Source organism: Carassius carassius, chromosome 2 (genome assembly GCF_963082965.1).
Source record: "Carassius carassius chromosome 2, fCarCar2.1, whole genome shotgun sequence".
Classification (NCBI taxonomy): Eukaryota; Metazoa; Chordata; class Actinopteri; order Cypriniformes; family Cyprinidae; genus Carassius; species Carassius carassius.
This window is the reverse complement of record NC_081756.1, coordinates 26,422,721-26,440,659: the sequence shown is the minus strand read 5'-3', so window position 1 is coordinate 26,440,659 and position 17,939 is coordinate 26,422,721. Positions and strand designations below refer to the sequence as shown.

General features: G+C 36.0%; 2 protein-coding genes across 6 annotated transcripts in view; one reads left to right on the top strand and one right to left on the bottom strand.

The window, feature by feature from the left end:
- phkb (phosphorylase kinase, beta) overlaps nucleotides 1–971 on the bottom strand; it is a 69,906-nt gene extending 68,935 nt beyond the window's left edge. For 2 of the 3 annotated variants that reach the window (XM_059513831.1, XM_059513821.1), the window contains exon 1: nucleotides 857–971. In XM_059513831.1, the coding sequence (XP_059369814.1) occupies nucleotides 857–923 (67 nt within the window). In that variant the 5' untranslated portion in view covers nucleotides 924–971. The remainder of the gene's footprint in view (nucleotides 1–856) is intronic. The other variant, XM_059513840.1, reaches the window with a different exon arrangement.
- The window catches only part of LOC132107703 (T-cell immunomodulatory protein-like), a 203,699-nt gene that overhangs the window by 14,766 nt on the left and 170,994 nt on the right, over nucleotides 1–17,939 (top strand). For 2 of the 3 annotated variants that reach the window (XM_059513868.1, XM_059513860.1), the window contains exons 1-6: nucleotides 1,007–1,236; nucleotides 1,510–1,594; nucleotides 2,322–2,458; nucleotides 2,995–3,052; nucleotides 3,962–4,036; nucleotides 4,146–4,240. In XM_059513868.1, coding sequence (XP_059369851.1) covers nucleotides 1,035–1,236; nucleotides 1,510–1,594; nucleotides 2,322–2,458; nucleotides 2,995–3,052; nucleotides 3,962–4,036; nucleotides 4,146–4,240 — 652 coding nt within the window. In that variant the 5' untranslated portion in view covers nucleotides 1,007–1,034. Of the gene's footprint in view, nucleotides 1–1,006; nucleotides 1,237–1,509; nucleotides 1,595–2,321; nucleotides 2,459–2,994; nucleotides 3,053–3,961; nucleotides 4,037–4,145; nucleotides 4,241–17,939 lie in introns of those variants that run through there. The other variant, XM_059513876.1, reaches the window with a different exon arrangement.

Below are 17,939 nucleotides of genomic sequence, written 5' to 3'. Positions count from 1 at the left end.
ACAGCGCGTGCCGAACCGAGAGGAGAACCGAACGGTTCGTTTTTTTTTCAGCTAACCGTCCCTTCCCTAATACATGCAGTATACTCATGTAAAGTGATTTATATATTTCAAATCTAAACTACTTGATTGTTTGTATTCGCAAAATGTAAACTATAACACCAACCATCTCTAATCTGATAAGATAGGCCTACTGACATCATTAACATCATGAATTTCTATAAAGCTGTACAAACAAAATTGACTATTTTAAAGAAATAGTTCAGGCAGAAAAAAAATATGTTATTGTTTACTCACCCATGTTGTTCTAAACCCATATGAATGTGTAGATATTATTAGACAGAAGGACAGTCACTTTACATTGCACTGGATATTTTTCTGTACAGGTTTAGAATAACATTAGGGCAAGACATTTTCTTTTTCTCAGTTTGCTTGGCTTCAACAGAAAAAACAGAAACTATGTGTGATTTTATTTATCTTACGTAAGTGGATTCTGAGAACTCTTTCAATGGCTAACTAACTTGAGTTTTAATGTCAGGCTGAAGCAGAAGCTAACAAACACTGAATTGAGAGGGCTAAAACGCCTGTCGAAACCTTAGACATTCAGAGGACTGTCTTTAAAAAAATAATACTCTTTAAAAATTCAAAGCCTGAAGCTCAGTGTGCGGTTAGTCTCTAAATATATCCATGATCAGCGTGCACTTGACGCCTGACCTTTGGGCTCTGCTATCAGCCACACAAGACAAGACAACTCATGTTAATGCGCTTCTGCAGCACGGACAATTGCTCAAAATGCTCCGAGAGAACAAATGCGCAATGTTTAATCGTGCTCAATGACATGCATCACAAAAAGCCAAACCTGATCGCTTAGATCTGGCTTTGAACTCCAGCAGCTTCCAGCCGACATCCGCTAAGCTTGTCATCATGACAGCTAAATAACAACATCACACTCACACTGCCGTTAAACCACTCACACTGTCGCAAAGCCTATATGTACTCCGCCGGCTGCCGTAGAACAACATGCCGAGTTCCAGTCAATGGTGACAGAAGCTAACAGCAAAATGTTGCTGTCATGGGCTTGGATTTTGACGTTGTTCTTAAGTTTCGTGGGACAACACGTCACATTTGCATTGCAGGACGTTACTAGTGATTTATTTGGCACGGATAATGTTGGTACGGTAGCGGCTTTCGGTGACTTTAACTCTGATAAACAGACTGACATTTTCATCATCAGGAACCGTAAGTACAGTTCTGCCAGCTGACGTTAAGAATAATACTGTCCCCAAATCATCCCATCTTAGATGAACTTAATATAATGCAAGATGATGCTTTTTGTACAATATGTGTGAGTTTTAATAAGATGTCGTTGCCGTGTTTTGTGTAACGCAGCGTTGTTGCTAATGAAAGGAGGTGTGGCAGGATCCTCCCTTTGTACTCTTGTATGTTTTGTTTGTTTATTTGTGCTAATAACCATGATTCTGTGTTATTTCATGAGAATGTTGCTTCTTTCAGATTCTGAGTTGTTGATTTTCCTGGCTGATCTTAAAGCTCCTTATTTCAAACCTAAAGTCCAGCTGACTAAAGAGGCTTTCCCTGGGTAAGAAGAATACACACTCACACACACTAACGTTTACCCTCTAAAGACTACTGTATCACGCTTGATTCTTGAATTTCTAAGGCCTCTAAATTATTGAAATGATCAAAAAATTGCTTAAAAGCTGTTGTACACAATATTCTACATGCCTTTTGCCTAGGTTTAGTTAACTGTCCATCTTTTTAGAAACATTACGTTAATAACGTGTGCATAAAGAAATATACAAAAGGCTCTTGTGGAATGTTTAATTCTGTTGCATTGCATTATATGTTTTGCTCCCCATAGTTAAAACTACAAAGCTTTGATCATAAATATCATCTTACTATGACAAATTTTTGGGAGATTGACAGTGCATGTTTATTATGATTATTTATTGTTTACTTAGTGACCATATACATAAATGCACCAAATAGCATATTCTCAGTCAATCTGGGCCTCTAAATAAAAAAATAAAAAAACAATTTTCGAGTGTGTGAGCTCCATATTATCACTATATCATACTGTATGGGCTTTAACAGCTTGATATATCAAATATGATATGAATGTAAAACATAAACCACATATGTAAACTGTTATTTTTTTATAATTATTATATTTAATTATTTATATTTTGGTCTAAAGGTTAAATAAACTGTTTCATAAAAAAAAAAAAAAAAAAAATGCATATTATTTCATATGTCAGGCTCTGTGTTGATGTTGACTTGTTCATGTTTTTCTCTGGCTCTCTTAGTGACTTCACAATAACTAGTGTGGTCCCAGGTGATTATGATGGAGACTCTCAGATGGATGTGCTTCTTACTGGCCACCGAAAGGAATCCATCTCAAAAACAGTTGTCTTCATTTTCTGGGGACATAACCAAACTTTGGGTAAAGTCTCAAAAATAAAACAAAGAAATTAAAGGGCTATCACAAAGTGCTATACATTACCTTGGCTCCGGTTGGTTAATTTATTAAATATTTTTGCCAGTAGGGCCGGACTAGAATATTCGATTATTATTCTACCTTTTTTGTATCACTAGTGCAGCGTCTATTCTCGGAGAATATAAAACCTCCCCGCACTGTTCTGTAGTTTATTAAAAGTTTTATTAATTCTGAATGTGTCGCATGTCCATATTGCACCAGAATGTGCCACCCGAAATGCGTGAAGTCGATTGGATGAAGGGTTCTCTACATAATAAAAATGCAGACAGACAGACACTCAGAGATTCCTGCTTTTATTAGAGAGAAGAATATGTTCAGCCCTCTCCCGCTGAAGCGTCATATATTCAGTGTTGATTACTTTCGAATCTCAGAAAATGGTATTCTGACCAGCCCTACTAAACTGACATTCTTAGAGCAATAGAAATTATACTACAGAAGCGATTTGTGCAGTTTGTTAGTAAATGTTATCTTTTCTCTTACAGACCAGACTCATAGGGTAGAACTGAACAGGACCTTTGATGATCAGCCCCTTGTCATGGAGTAAGTGCAATATAATGTTTTGAACCCTTAAATGCATACCTCAGGTCTTTAGCGACCCGGGACGTCATTCACTACTCTCTCCTGCCTTCATTTTTTGCAATTAGATGTCTACTTTCTAATTATTCCTCAATCTATTAATTATAAACATTATAAGAGGAAAAAAATAAATAAAATAAAAGGCCTGTTTTCTGATAAATGTTTTGTAAAAAGTTTATAGGGTCTATAGCGACCTGGGGTATAATTTTATTTTACATAATTTTTATAAAATTAAATTTTTCCGATTATACTTTTCCTGCCCAACAATAATTAAATATCTGATGACTCATTAAATGCAATTCCTCAAGGTGGAACTGTTTGATAGACAATGGTTACTTGATGTTTCACCCATAATTACCCATAATAATAACGTAATTATAATCTCATCAGCAAAAATTGAACTGGCTTGAATGACTTTACTGCAGAGCAATAACTGTACCCCCTGAAACTTGTCACTGTCATTTCTGGTGAATGGGGTGAATAAGTTTTATGCTATTACAGCAGTTAGAGATCCATCTGTGTTGGATATATACAGCTCCGGGTAGCTAAATACACGAATATGTAATATTGATTGGTGAATCATCCATGCATTTATGGGTTAATTCAAGGGTGCTTTGAACATTATATAATATCCAGATGTGATCTTGGTCTTAAACACTACAAATCACTGGTGAGGATTGTGTTCATTTAAAACATACAGTAAGTGAGCACAGTTCTTCTTGATGTCTTAAAATCATTCCCTAAAATTTAATCTTTTTATAATATACCATGTATAATATAATGCACTCGGCAATCCTTTGAGTATACAATTGCAATCTCAAAAGTTTTTGTTTTTACAGAGGTCTAATGCTTCTTCCACTTTTCCCCATCCAGCTTTAATGGGGACATGATTCCAGACATTTTTGGATCTGTGGGTGTTTCCTCACAGGTTTGCTATCTCAGGAGTAGGTAAGATTGTTTTTTTCCTAAATGTGCGATAGGTTGTTTTTGGTTTTTCTGCCTGTGTCAAGAAAACAGGTGTACAGTCTACAAAGCATGCTGTTTTATTGTTTGTCAGGCAGGAAAAATGTGAGACGGCTCTCAACTTGGAAGTCAAAATGCATGTCCCTCATTCCAATGCTTTCATCGACCTTAACAAGGATTTCGCTGCTGGTGAGTAATGCTACTTGTGGTTTTTTTCACTCTGAAGTTTTTTGAAGTGTCAGAGAAAATATCGCAAGGTTCTGCTGCTCTGTGGACCGATTTAAAGAATTGCTACTTCTCTATTCTGTAGCTTTTGGTTAGCATTGCTGTAGATGCCTTGATGAATCCCCTTTGCCATGGAACGGCCCTGAGTGCTGCTTGATTTATTTATGAATTAGGAATGCTAGGAATATTTCTTTGATTATTAACACGTAAGAGACTCAGGGTTATTAGAACAGACTTGTTCCTCATACTGATTTTTGAAACAGTATATAAAGTCACATTTTACGTTTGGTTTATATAATGATTTATCTCATGCTTTGTGGAAGTCACAAAAGGTTGTAGATAGGGCTGCACGATTCTTGCTAAAATGTGCATCACGATTCTTTTTTTTGTTTTTTTGTTTTACCGAAACATTCATTGCACTCAAGTAAAAAAATAAATAAAAATGCTGTTTACACAAGAGTTTGAGTTATAATAAAGTGTTGTACTTAAAAAATAACATTATTATCATTGTCCCATTAAATTGAATAACTTAAAAGCGGTAAAAAACTAACACTATGATCGGCCAATACTGATCCCGAGCATTTAAAGGGTTAGTTCACCGAAAAATGAAAATTATGTCATTAATAACTCACCCTCATGTCGTTCCAAACCCGTAAGACCTCCATTTATCTTTGGAACACAGTTTAAGATATTTTAGATTTAGTCCGAGAGATTTCTGTCCCTCCATTGAAAGTGTGTGTACTGTACTGTCCATGGTTAGAAAGGTAATAAAAACGAGAACGAGTCAATCTTTTGTTCGTTATCTGGCTCGGCTTGGTTTTCATCTTCAGTTCTCTCTTCACAGCAGTTCAGTCAGTGTACTGTTTGAGTAAATGAATTACTCAGGGATATTGGTTTGTTTGAACTCAGAGGGAGTGTCAGCCACATTAAAAAAGTTAACAGCTTAAGTCATTTGTGGATTAATGCTTATTGGAGACGCAAACCGTTTAAAACGATTCAGTTCGATTTGGTGAACTGGTTCAAGAAGATCCGGTTACATCAAATGATTCGTTCCCGAACCGGACATCACTAAACTGCAGTGTTTTGAACTCTCTCACACCAGACACAGAAGAGAAGACAATGCTGAATAAAGTCATAGTTTTTGCTATTTTTGGACCAAAATGTATTTTTGATGCTTCATAAATATTCTAACTGACCCTCTGATGTCACATGGACTACTTTGACGATGTTTTTCTTACCTTCCTGGACATGGACAGTAGAGGTCGACCGATATATCGGGCTGATATTTGTCATTTTTTAATATATCGTCACTGGCCAATATCCGTGTTTAGTAGTGCCGATTTAAAGTCAGGCACGTCGGCGTGCAGCCCCGTGTTATTGGTGCGGTGGAAAGTCCTGCTGCCACATGTGAAGCACCCCAAGCCAAAACTTTTGGAAGATTCAACAACAGTCCTGGGAGATAAAGGTAGTCAGAGAATTTCACTCTGTAAATGGTGTGGAGAAGTTGGCAGCTCTCACAAACACTGCAGCATTACTCCGCCCCGCTCACAGACAGCAGCGTGCTCGGAGAGACAGCTGTCCTGGAGCTGCCCAGAATGGTGAATGACATTTGAAAGCATGGTTTGATGCAGACAATAACCATGTTTCCATCCAACTCATTTGTATTTAGGGATGTCAATATTTGATAAATTCCATGATCGATCGTCGTTTAAATTAACGATCAAATAATAACCTTAATGCTGCAAAATGCGTCTGCAGCGGTATTATTATTATGTGCAAAAGCCACTTGGAAAAAAAGCTTTCTCACCCGAATTAAAGGGGTTTTAGTCTGAATAAAATGCTAGTAGCAGGACTGTAAAATGAATAGATGTGATTATGATCATTTGATAAAATGAAGAGAGCGCGCCATACGTTGGAGATCATTTTACTTTGTTGACTGTTTCCCGTCAAGGAAGACCGCCGAATGCGTCACTTTAAATGGTTTCGTGGTGCTCGTTGTTGTATTTTAAAACGCAACTGCAATGTTTTCAAATGACACTATAGTAGTGGTGCAACGGATCATCATTGATCTGTGATCCGTTCGGATCAATATCTTCGGTTCGGCACACACCTGACCCACGGATTGATTTATGAAAAAAAAAAAAAGTTGGGCATGTTCAGTCCACACAGTGTTGCCAACGTAGCGACTTTGTCGCTAGATTTAGCGACTTTCCAGACCCTCATAGCGACTTTTTTCCAAAAAAGCGACTAGCGACAAATCTAGCGACTTTTTTTGACAGACCTTTTTTAGTCTCTGAGACTCTCCGGTAGTGCCGCATAGTGATGTGTCGTTCTTGAACGATTCGTTCATTTTGAGTCTTGAGCCAGAAAGAGAATTGATTAGTTCATAGTTCGGGTCTATCGGGTTTTATACTCGTTCCTTAATCACGTGACAGCCCCATGCGCTTACCCAATGCAGTCTGAGCCGGAAAGAGAATTGATTAGTTCATAGTTCGGGTCTTTCGGGTTTTTGACTCGTTCCATAATCACGTGACAGCCCCATACGCTAAAACCAATGCAGTATGAGCCGGAAAGAGAATTGATTAGTTCATCTCATGAGTCTTCGGGTCGGGTCGAGTCATTCCTTAATCACGTGACAGCCCCATACGCTAAAACCATAGACAGTAAAAGAATGCAGTATTGAGCCGGAAAGAGAATTGATTAGTTCATCTTTCGGTTCTTCGGGTTGTTCGTTCTTTTGTCCCGTGATGTGACAACATTGGCTAGAGTAATTATTAAATCAGATTGTCTGTATAAACCATACTCTTGTAACATATGACACTTTATAAACATTAAAAACACTGTGTACATACTTTTGAATTGTTGTTTATTGTTTATTTTTGTGCCAGAAAAGCTTTGTAACAAAGAGGACAACTATTCCAAAATAAATCAAAATAATAAAAAAGTAAATAATTAAAAATAAAATTTAAAAGATAATAAAGCCACAGGGTCTAATAACCTTAACAAATGAACTTTAAAAGTACAATAAAAAAAAAAAAAGAAAAACTAAATATTGCACAACAAGCTTTGCTTTTTTTTATATAATAATCTAAAATGAATACGTTTTAAAATAAATAACACTTTTGTGCCAAAATAAAAACTTTATATCAAAGAGGATAACTATTCCCCAAATAATTTTAAACCATTTAAATAAAAATAAATGAAAATTAAGAGATACTAAAGCTACGGAGCCTTATAACGATAACAAATTACCTTTAAAATCACAACAACAACAAAAATATTGCACAACAAGCTAGTCTTTTTCTAAATAAATAAAAATAAATAAGCTTTAAAATAAATAACACACTGTGGCTATATTTTTAGGACTTGCTTTAAGGCATGTTTGCATTAAAAAAAAAACAAGCTCCCTGACCTTGGATGGGCTGAGTCTGTTTCTTCTATCTGAAATAATCTGCCCAGTTTTAGAAAAAATTCTTTCAGATGGCACGGATGTGGCCACAATGCAAAGTCTTGTCTTTGTGACTTCAGAAAGGCTTTTATATACTGGTGAACATCTCCTCCACCAGGCCAGAGGGTCTGATGTGCGGGGTAAGAGTGGCTCTGCAAGGTAGGCCTGCACCTTTATATCATCTGAGGTCTTAGAAGAGGTAGCAGAAGGCCTCAAGCTTGCTACCCTCTCGTCAAAGTCTTCCCAAAACATGGCCCCTGCACTGGCAGTCGCACCGGGATCTGAAGTATCCTCCTCACTCTAAGCTGGGTTAAAACTGTTAAAGCTGAAGTTATCATAACCTTAATGTTTTAAACTAACATTAATAATTCAAATTAAAAATTTAATTTGCTTTTAATGTATATGTCATTATGTCCTTTTTTGAGCAATCTTCTTATACATATATTACACCAATATGTCAAGTCTGCCTAGGAAAAGCAATTATTATACCAGCAAACTCAAAATTGGAGTAAAAATGAACAAACTAGTCTATAAATACTTTTTATTGTAAGCTTGGATTATTATATTATTATATAGACTAGTGTTTATTTACCGATAGACAGTCAAAAAGACAAATTAATCAATATTTTATTTATAACAGGGTTTTATTTATTTATAAAATAATAAAAAACCACAGATCCTCAACAAACAGTAACAAAAACACAGTGACAGACAATGTCAGAAATAGCGTATGGGTCTGTCACGTGATTAAGGAACGAGTCAAACTCGACCCGAGACCCGAAAGACTCATGAGATAAACTAATCAATTCTCTTTCCGGCTCAAGACTGCGTTAGTTTTGCGTATGTGGCTGTCACGTGATTAAGGAACGAGTCAAACTCGACCCGAGACCCGAAAGACTCATGAGATAAACTAATCAATTCTCTTTCCGGCTCAAGACTGCGTTAGTTTTGCGTATGGGTCTGTCACGTGATTAAGGAAAGACTTAAACCCGAGGACTTCTTGTCAGATAAGAGGTGAGGTGAGCTAATCACAGACTAAAGACCCATGTAAAGAATTAATTTTTTTTCTGTATCTTATAGCATTTTAGTTTTGTATTGTTTTTAGTGTGATCAACGTTTGCGTAAGTACTAGATGTGTTGGGGAAGTAACACATAACATTTTCATTACATTTTGCTAAAATGAACGAAATGACTCGAAAAAAGATTCGTTCATTTTGCTGAACGAGACTCAAAAGTCCGAGTCGGTAAAATGATCCGAACTTCCCATCACTAGTGCCGCACGAGCATGATATCTCTCTCTCTCAGCCTCTCTCTCTCTCTCTCAGCCTCTCTCTCTCTCTCCCTCTCTCTCTCTCTCTCTCTCTCTCTCTCTCTCTCTCTCTCTCTCCCAGGGCGCGCACACGCCTCTTTCTCTCTGCATCTGCTCTATTCAGCGAGCAGAGAGGAGCAGCACTTTCAGTTAAAAAAATATATTCTGTTGCTTCTAACTCTATTTTACATGCAAGTATAGCCGAAATCACAGTACAACCATTGTCTTAATCTTATGTGTATGTGATTTCATTAGACAATGTCGTGAATAGGATTTTAGTGCAGAGATTAACATCTGGAGCTGGTTATGCAGTCTTAATGGACAGCGTTTAAGTCATTATAATATTAATTCCGTTGTCGGACAACAGAAACATTAAAATATAATAATAAAAAAACGTTTTATTGAGAATTTTGGCTGCATTAAAATGCAGTACATGAGCACAGAAAGGGCAAGATAATATGATGCACTTACGTCATTAATATGCTAATTAGCATATGACGTCATCTAGCGGCATTTAGCGACTTTTCAGGCAGGGTTTAGCTACTTTCCATTGAAAGAAGTTGGCAACACTGAGTCCACACTCAGTGGTCATGGCGAGCGGAGGAACAGAGGAGCTTGAACGCCCCGCGCATTTTGGCATCCCTGTCAGATATAATGATGAAGGAAAGAGTTTAGAGTGTAAAACTGTGACGGTGCGTAGAGCCACGTTATGACATCCCGTCACACAACCACTTCCGCGAAAAGATTGTGCCAGATCTTTATGAACAGGAGAAGAAAAAAGTTGTGGATGAACTATCCCGAGCATCCTCTGTTGCGCTCATGACAGAAGGGTGGACGTCCAGGGGGACGGAGAGCTCTGTGACGATAACTGCTCACCATCACAGCAGACTGGGAGATGAGAAGTCTGGTTACTATGTTAAAAAGAAGATATTATGCCATGTGCACTTTAAGTTGATTTCATATATTTTAATTTAATAATTTGTTAAATTAAAAAAAAGACAAAACGCATGTTTATTTGGCTTGGCCTTTTTTTTTTGCTGATCTGAAACATGATCCGATCCGTGACTCTGATCCGAGAAACGATCCGAACCGTGTGTTTTTTGATACGTTGCACCCCTACACTATAGTATTAAAAATAAAATGAACCCAAACGTAACTGTGGCGCTTGTGGCTGTGCTGCGCAGTCAGTGAACTGCTTTTTTCCACGTCAAACATTTAATGCAAGTATTATGACCAGTACTTTATTTGATCCTTTTCTCCAAAATGTTCGATTTAGAATTTTTGCTTTGGCTAGGCCTATTTGTTTAAAAAAAATCTGGCATTCACAGTGCACTAGATCGTGACAGTGCATGCGTGCTTGCATACGAGGACGAGCGAGCGCGGGTTTGACTAGATGTATGTGGAGGTTATTGCTCACGTCTCGTTCTGCACATATCAAAATGTTTCCATATTCTCAATGTATCTGAATGTTAAACTATAATTTTTTTTTTTTTATGTAAACTAGACTGAAAAGATCATCCTCTTCACATGAGCAAAAACGTCCTTGGCATAACAGCAGAGTGGACCGGTATACTACGGTCTATTTAAACTGACCAGTGTAACCTTTTAAATGTTTGGTTGACTGTACTTTATTTTAATAATGAACAGACTGCGATGTAAGTTTGAAATTAGAATGCACTTTAGATGTTCTGTGTCATTTATACCAAACACAAATGTTGCTGGTTGCTAGTGTGTTTGCAGCACTACTTTTATTTATTTTTTATATATTTAATTTTTTATATTTTTCAGTTTAATTGATTTTTATTTCTAAAATTGTATTTATTTAAATGTATATTTAAGTTTACATTTATGTTCCAACAAACTTTCTACTTGAAACTTTTTCTACAAGAAAAATTCTACTTGATAAATGCTCTAAAACTTTTATGTAAATTAGTGACTATATATATATATATATATATATATATATATATATATATATATATATATATATATATATATATATATATATATATATATATATATATATATAACCTGTTTTATATATTTAATACTTGGTCAGTTTATTGATTTGTTTGGTTAACTTTGGATACATTTTTTATTTTAATATTTTAAAAATTAAGATTCGAGAGATGGTTCAAGTCAGTGCTCAATAAATGATGATAAGTTTAGAAATGTTGTGCATCCACTTAGAATTAGTGTGACATTTTAGCATGCAAATGAAGGGGAAAACTTCAAGATATCGGCCCTAAAAATCGGCAGCACATATCGGCCATCGGCTGACCCTGACCTCTAAACATCGGCATCGGCTATAGAAAAACCCATATCATGCTAAAATATACCCGTCTGTCAGTGATGCATGTAATAGGTGCAAGCAATCACCGGCAGATCTCATTCATATGCTGTGGGGATGCCCTAAATTATATGATTATTGGACTAAAATATTCAAAATTCTGAGAGAAGCCTTTGCCATAGATCTTGACCTAAATCCTCTTCTAGCCATCTTTGGGATGGCCGTTGAACTTAACCTTTCTGTAACGGTTCAAAAGGCTCTAGCCTTTACCACTTTGCTAGCAAGACGTCTCATACTCCTGAAGTGGAAACATGCCCCACCCCCTTCTTTTGATTCATGGCTGAAAGAAGTGTTCACCTGCATTAAATTGGAAAAGATCAGACTGTCACAGACTGGATCTTTAAGGACCTTTAATAAACTGTGGCGCCCCTTTTTAGAGTATTTACTAGCTAATTCTCAAGACACTTAAGCTGAGCATCTCCTGATAATTTATTTTATTTTTTAAAATGCTTTAAGATATCAATATTTTTTTCTTTTTTTTTTTTTTTTTTGGTTATTACTATTTTTTAATTATTATTATTTATGTAATTTGCTGTTGTTGTTTTTTTTTTTTGGAGGCTGTGGGTTGTTTACTCGAGGGAGGGTTTTATTGGGGTATTACTGTGTGGAACGATTATTTTGTAAAATCATTGTTATTATACGTTGACTTGATGTTCCCAGCAGAAAAACCAATAAAGAAATTGAAATTAAAACCCATATCGGTCGATCTCTAAGGAACAGTAGACCGTACACACAGTTTCAATGGAGGGACTGAGAGCTCTCGGACCAAATCTAAATTATCTTAAACTGTGTTCCGAAGATGAACAGAGTTCTTACGGGTTTGGAATGACATAATGACATAATTTTCATTTTTGGGTGAACTAACCCTTTAAGTTTTATACAAGTGATACGTACACTCTCTATTGACTGTCACAGTTAACCTTTTTTAGATAAAATAATACCATATAATCGTGTCTTTGTTGTATTATATACAGTAATGTTGTATATTGTTGTTTTACTTGACAAATAAGCAAAATAAATATTAGTTTTATGACATTTAAAAACTGAGCTTTCACAAAACACTATCTATGATATTTGGCTTATTTAAGAGTAGAGCATACAAAACATGATGTTAAACGCATTAAGGCTGTAACCCATGAAGGCTGTCACTCAGTGTAGTTACATTGTTACGCCCAAGGGTGTTAATTTAATCTAACAGTGGAGAGGATATCTTATTTAGATATTCAACCACAGCAAGCCCATATCTGCCACTTAACATCATATTGAGCAAACCCAACTCATCGGTGGATCTACAATATTAGCCTAATATCATTTCACACACAGGCTTATTGCTGTGTTAGTTGGAGTGGCTGACTTACTATCTATCCAACAATCTATGGATTTAAACAAGCTAACATTACCAAACAAGCTAGGTAACCTTATAGTCATGGAAAATTATATCCGATATCATCATTTTTTGTCATGACTAATTTATTAATGACTCCGCATCATCTGTATTAAAGAGAAAGAATCACTTCATCTGATGTTTAGATGTTCAGCCCTCGGGGTAACACTGAAGCTGATATTTCACTTCATAGTGATCTATGACACTGATTCAATGCATTGAATAGCGTTGACGCAGGAAATCCCTTAAAACTTTTTTCTGTAGATATTCTATCTATATAGGTTATACAAATTCTTGATTTTTAAACCTCTATAAAAGCTTCTTAAAAGTCTGACTGTTTAAGTTAGCTTATATTTGTTGTTGTTTTTTTTAATTCAAGCACATATTGTCCTGTTGCCTGACAGATGTGTTCTGAAACAAGTTCCAGAGAAATCTCATCTGTAGCCAGATGTAGCTCTCTCTGCATTTTACAGGTTTGGTTTTGCTCCTTTTGTCCACATTGGGTTGGCTTGTCTTTGGCGGTTAAGGTTTTGGAGAAAGTAACTTAGTGATGTAAGCTAATTTAGTGACTACAATTCAAGCAGTACTTTCGTATAGGATGCAAAGCAGGGCTCTGAACCGGTAATTTTGACGGGAAGAGGAGCAGAAATAAAATAAAAGTTTTTAGTTAAGAAAAAGAATCATAGGTAAATTTATTATAGGTAAGTCGCAATGGCAATCCATTAGAGTTTATCTGAGGATAGTGTAAGATGGATTCAACAGATCTGCAACAGCACCTGCAGCACTTCTGTGAATAGAGAATACCAAATAAAACTATAGGATTACATAAAAAGGAATGGCCTATATTGGCTTACATGAAATATATTTCACTTAAATCATTGACAGATTAACAAAACAAACAAAAAAATTTTTTTACTGAGTTTCGGTATATTGTGACGTGATCCAAAGTTCACAGAAGGGAAAAACGAGACAGCTGAAAATTGTTTTCTTTATTTTGCAAACGCTTTACAGTTTATTTATTTATTTTACAGTTTTATTTATTTTGCACATCTTGACAGTTTTTAATTATGTTTTGACTCTATCTGTATATTGTGCCGGTGCTATTTACAACATAGTTTTGAGACGTGCAGCCTGTTCATTATCAAAATAAAATAATCCAGTTAAAGAAACAAATTGTACTGCTCTGTTATACAATCTGTTGCGTTCAGCGAGCAACAACTCACTGTGCTGATGTAGCCGATGTGAAGGATGATGTCGATGCGAGTGAAGTACAATGCTTATTACATAATAAATAATATTTTAGCATCCAGATATTTCACAAATATGGAAATATTTGGATTCGTCCCAATCAAGGGTAGGCATCAGTTTCACCTTAAATTGTGTTTTAAAATTGCTGTTTTTATAGCCTAAACGCATGGCCTTAAAATGGCCTGAGAGAAGGAAACTATTAACTGTGTCATAGATAGCCTACGTATAGGTACATACATATAGGTACATATATATATTGCTTTATGGTTATTGCTTTACCGGTATTTTAGAACATTATTTTTGAATGTACTGTAGCCTATAATAAAATGCGACATTGGCCTACATGACTTCTGTTTTTTTTTTTTTTATATCTTAAAAAATACATTAATGTCTTTAAAGCGTTAACAGTTTTTTTTCCTTTTTCTTTTGCTTAGTAGCCTATAATTTGGTTAAAATCTAGATAAGATGATGCTGTATTGACTGTGACTAAGCGCAGCGGGATAAGATACCAGATATCTTCTTTTTTATTTTTTTTTTATTTTTATTTTTTTTTTAAAATGCTTTACTTTTATTATTTTTAGGCTATTATTGTTATTATTATTATTATTATCATTTTTAAAGGCAAAGAAAAGTAAAAATAAATATATATATTAACAGTTATTAACTTACTTTTTTTCTAGGCAAAATGGTTTCTGAATGATAATAATTCAGAGGAACCCAGGAATAGAAATGTTAAAAGTGAACTGATTGGATTTTTATTTTATTTATTTTCGTTTTGAAGTCAATTTGTTTTCTTTTTTTTAGCAAATGCCAGCATGTGCTTAACCAGATCATTGACTGCAGGAGATGTAACTAATTATATATAACAAGCTTCATTTTATATTGGTTTTATATGAGGTTTGTATTACTAAAACAAACTATTATAAATACAGTAACACGACTGCTAGAAACATGGCTGCAGATTGAGCCTAAATTGAGCTGTCACTCAGTAGTGGCTGTGGCTTTAATGATCAAAAGTAGGTTAACATTTGTTGACAAATCTAAAAAATATTTAAAATCAACTTTTATTTAGTGAAAATCATGCATTAACAGGGTTACACTCAAAATACAGTATTTTTAGACACTGTTCTGCCATTTCAGCTTACTGATAAACATTTAAGCTCCTCATATTTATATAAACATAAATGTATATTTGATAAATATTCAACACAACTTAGACCAACAGACCGAACACTGTTACTGTCTTCCTTTTTTTGCCTGGTTTGCCTTCACTAACTGCATAGGCTGGTACTGTGAAATTTGCTTGCTGTTTCTCTGCCATTGTTTTGGTATTCCTAGGATCCGTGCCTCTTGAATTCCTCAAATCAAACGTGCGCGCGCAAGTGGGCAGGTCATGTGTGGCAAAAGGGTGGTTGCCATGGTTGCGAGAGAGTGACAGTCGCCTAAGCCAATCCTATGTTTCGTCCCGAAATAGAAATAATGAGCTGTGTTTAATACAGATTAAACGGTCTAGAGTCACTCGATTTTTATACTCTTTTTATCAGAGTACTTACATTTTAATTATGCATTGATATATAAAGAAAGTTTAAACAAATTTGAAAGAAAGTTGTTTATACATTTACTACCTACCCTGCCTTTAAGTGCTAACTTAGTCTAATTTCAACTTGCAGTTTATAGGAGAAATTTACTAGCCTTGTTCTTTAATTAACATTAAGATTCATTTTTGTGCAGCCTACATAACAAACTGTCCTGGTTGAAGTGTAGCCTAAATGCAGTTGGTCAAATCGGTGTTGTTTTGATCAAATGAATTGCATTCGTGCTGAAAAACAAGCGTTCTAGTGTGAACATGTTTGGGAACTAATGTGGTCGGGACCAAAGTTTACAGGACTGCATTCTCTGGAATCCTCTCAAGCGGAGGACTTCTGCATTCTGATTGCCAGAAAGGTAGTGCCTTTCAGCATCCTCTTCATTGCAAGGTGCTTCTGGCTCCTGATGTCAGTGTCTTTTTTTTCTGAACCTTTTTAAATCAAATGATCTCTTAAGAGCTGTTTATGAATTCAAAGCTGTTTTCAAGGGTGAAGAGTTTACTGTTATGCATGCCTGTCAGTCACATAAAATTGACTGTAATAAGTCTGTGTGGTTAAAGGCTGAAAACAGATTTAAATGCTCTCTTAAAGAATCCTGTCAAAGTCTTACTGTCCATTAGTGTAGTTGAGGCTCACAGTGACCAAAAGGCACTTTAGCATCTCATCCAGGAAAGGGTAAAGAGGTCAAAAAGTAATTCACTAACTAGTATGGATGAACTCCTTTATCCATGCTGAAACAAAGCCCATGAGCTGCTATAGCACTTATCTCCCACCCTCTCGGTGGGAGCCTGGCATCTCTGCCACCCCCAAACCATCTGGAGGCTGTTCCGCTGCCACACGATCGGCCATGCTGTCGGGTCTGATTGGCAGACAGGACCAAGAAAGCCTCTCTGCACCTCTACAGCTGTACAAGAGCACACCCACAACAAAATCATCCACCACTCTACAGTTATGGTTGTCTGTGGCAAAAGTTGGTTTGGGAAAAAAGACATTAGTTGGGGTGAGTAGAGGCTTTCATTGGACTTTATTGTCCACCTTAGTGGAAATTTGTCTTCGATTTCTCCGAACAGAAATACATCAATGACACCACATTTAAACTTACATTAAAATACACACAGTTAAGAGTACAATACTACCACCATCAACATACAACAACAGAAAATGGAAAGCAGCGCAGCTGATTAAAATAAGATAGGTTTCGATCTACAATAAACACATTTTTAAAACAATTTCAGTTTAGATTAAGTTCCTGTATGGCATGGGGAATAAAAGATCTCTTATAGATGTTCCGGCTCGCCCTTGGGACCCTGAGTCTACGGCCAGGTGGAAGCAATTCAAACTCTGAGTTTAGTGGGTGTAGGGTGTCTGTTGATATCTGTCGGGCCTTCCTGAGTACCACCTTATCAAATACATCCCCAAGCTGCCTTTGTGACTTGCCAATCACCTTCCCTGCCGTATTAACAATTTTAGAAAGCTTGTTTTTATCTTTCACATTCAGGTTACCATACCAAGCTGTTATATTAAACTGTAAAATACTTTCTACAAGGCCCCTATATGCCATCTCAAGAATATGCTGACTGACCCTGAAACTCCTCAGTTTTTTTAATTAAAAACAATCGCTGATTAGCTCTCTAAAAATACTCTCGGAGTTAACATTAAAACTTAAAGTACAATCAATGATTGTACCCAAGTACTTAAAATTTTCAACTACTTCCACAGGCCGGCTGTTAAGTACAACAGGGTTGATGTTACTGGCCCCTCTTGGTTTCGTTTGTATTATAAGTTCTTTTGTTTTAGTCACGTTAATTTCCAATTTAACAGTCTGACACCAATCCTGCAATAAAGTGACTTGGCTAAAATAAGCTTCCTCATGTGCTGCATTATTTTCTGTGAGAAGTCCTACCAAGGCCATGTCATCAGCATATTTAAGTAAACTAACATTGGTGCTGTGCACAGTCATATCATTTTATATAAATTGAAAACAACAAAGGTGACAACACACAGCCTTGTGGTGCTCCAGTATTTATAACAAGCTCATCTGAGTAGACCCCATTTATTAAGACTCTCTGAGGGCGGTCAGTTAAGAAACTTCTAATCCAGTGAATGAGCACACCATTCACATTCATCCTATGAAGTTGTTCTAAAAGAATGTAAATTTGCATAGTATTAAAGCAGAAGTAAAATCAATAAAAAGAACTCGAGCAAGTGACTTTGGTTGTTGCAAATGTTTAGCTATTTGATTTACAAGAGTAAGAGTTGCGTCCTTTCTTTCAGAAAGAGATCTCAGCTGAATCTTAAGGCTGTGTCACTGACTCCTGGGTTGTGTTGTGGTTTCTAT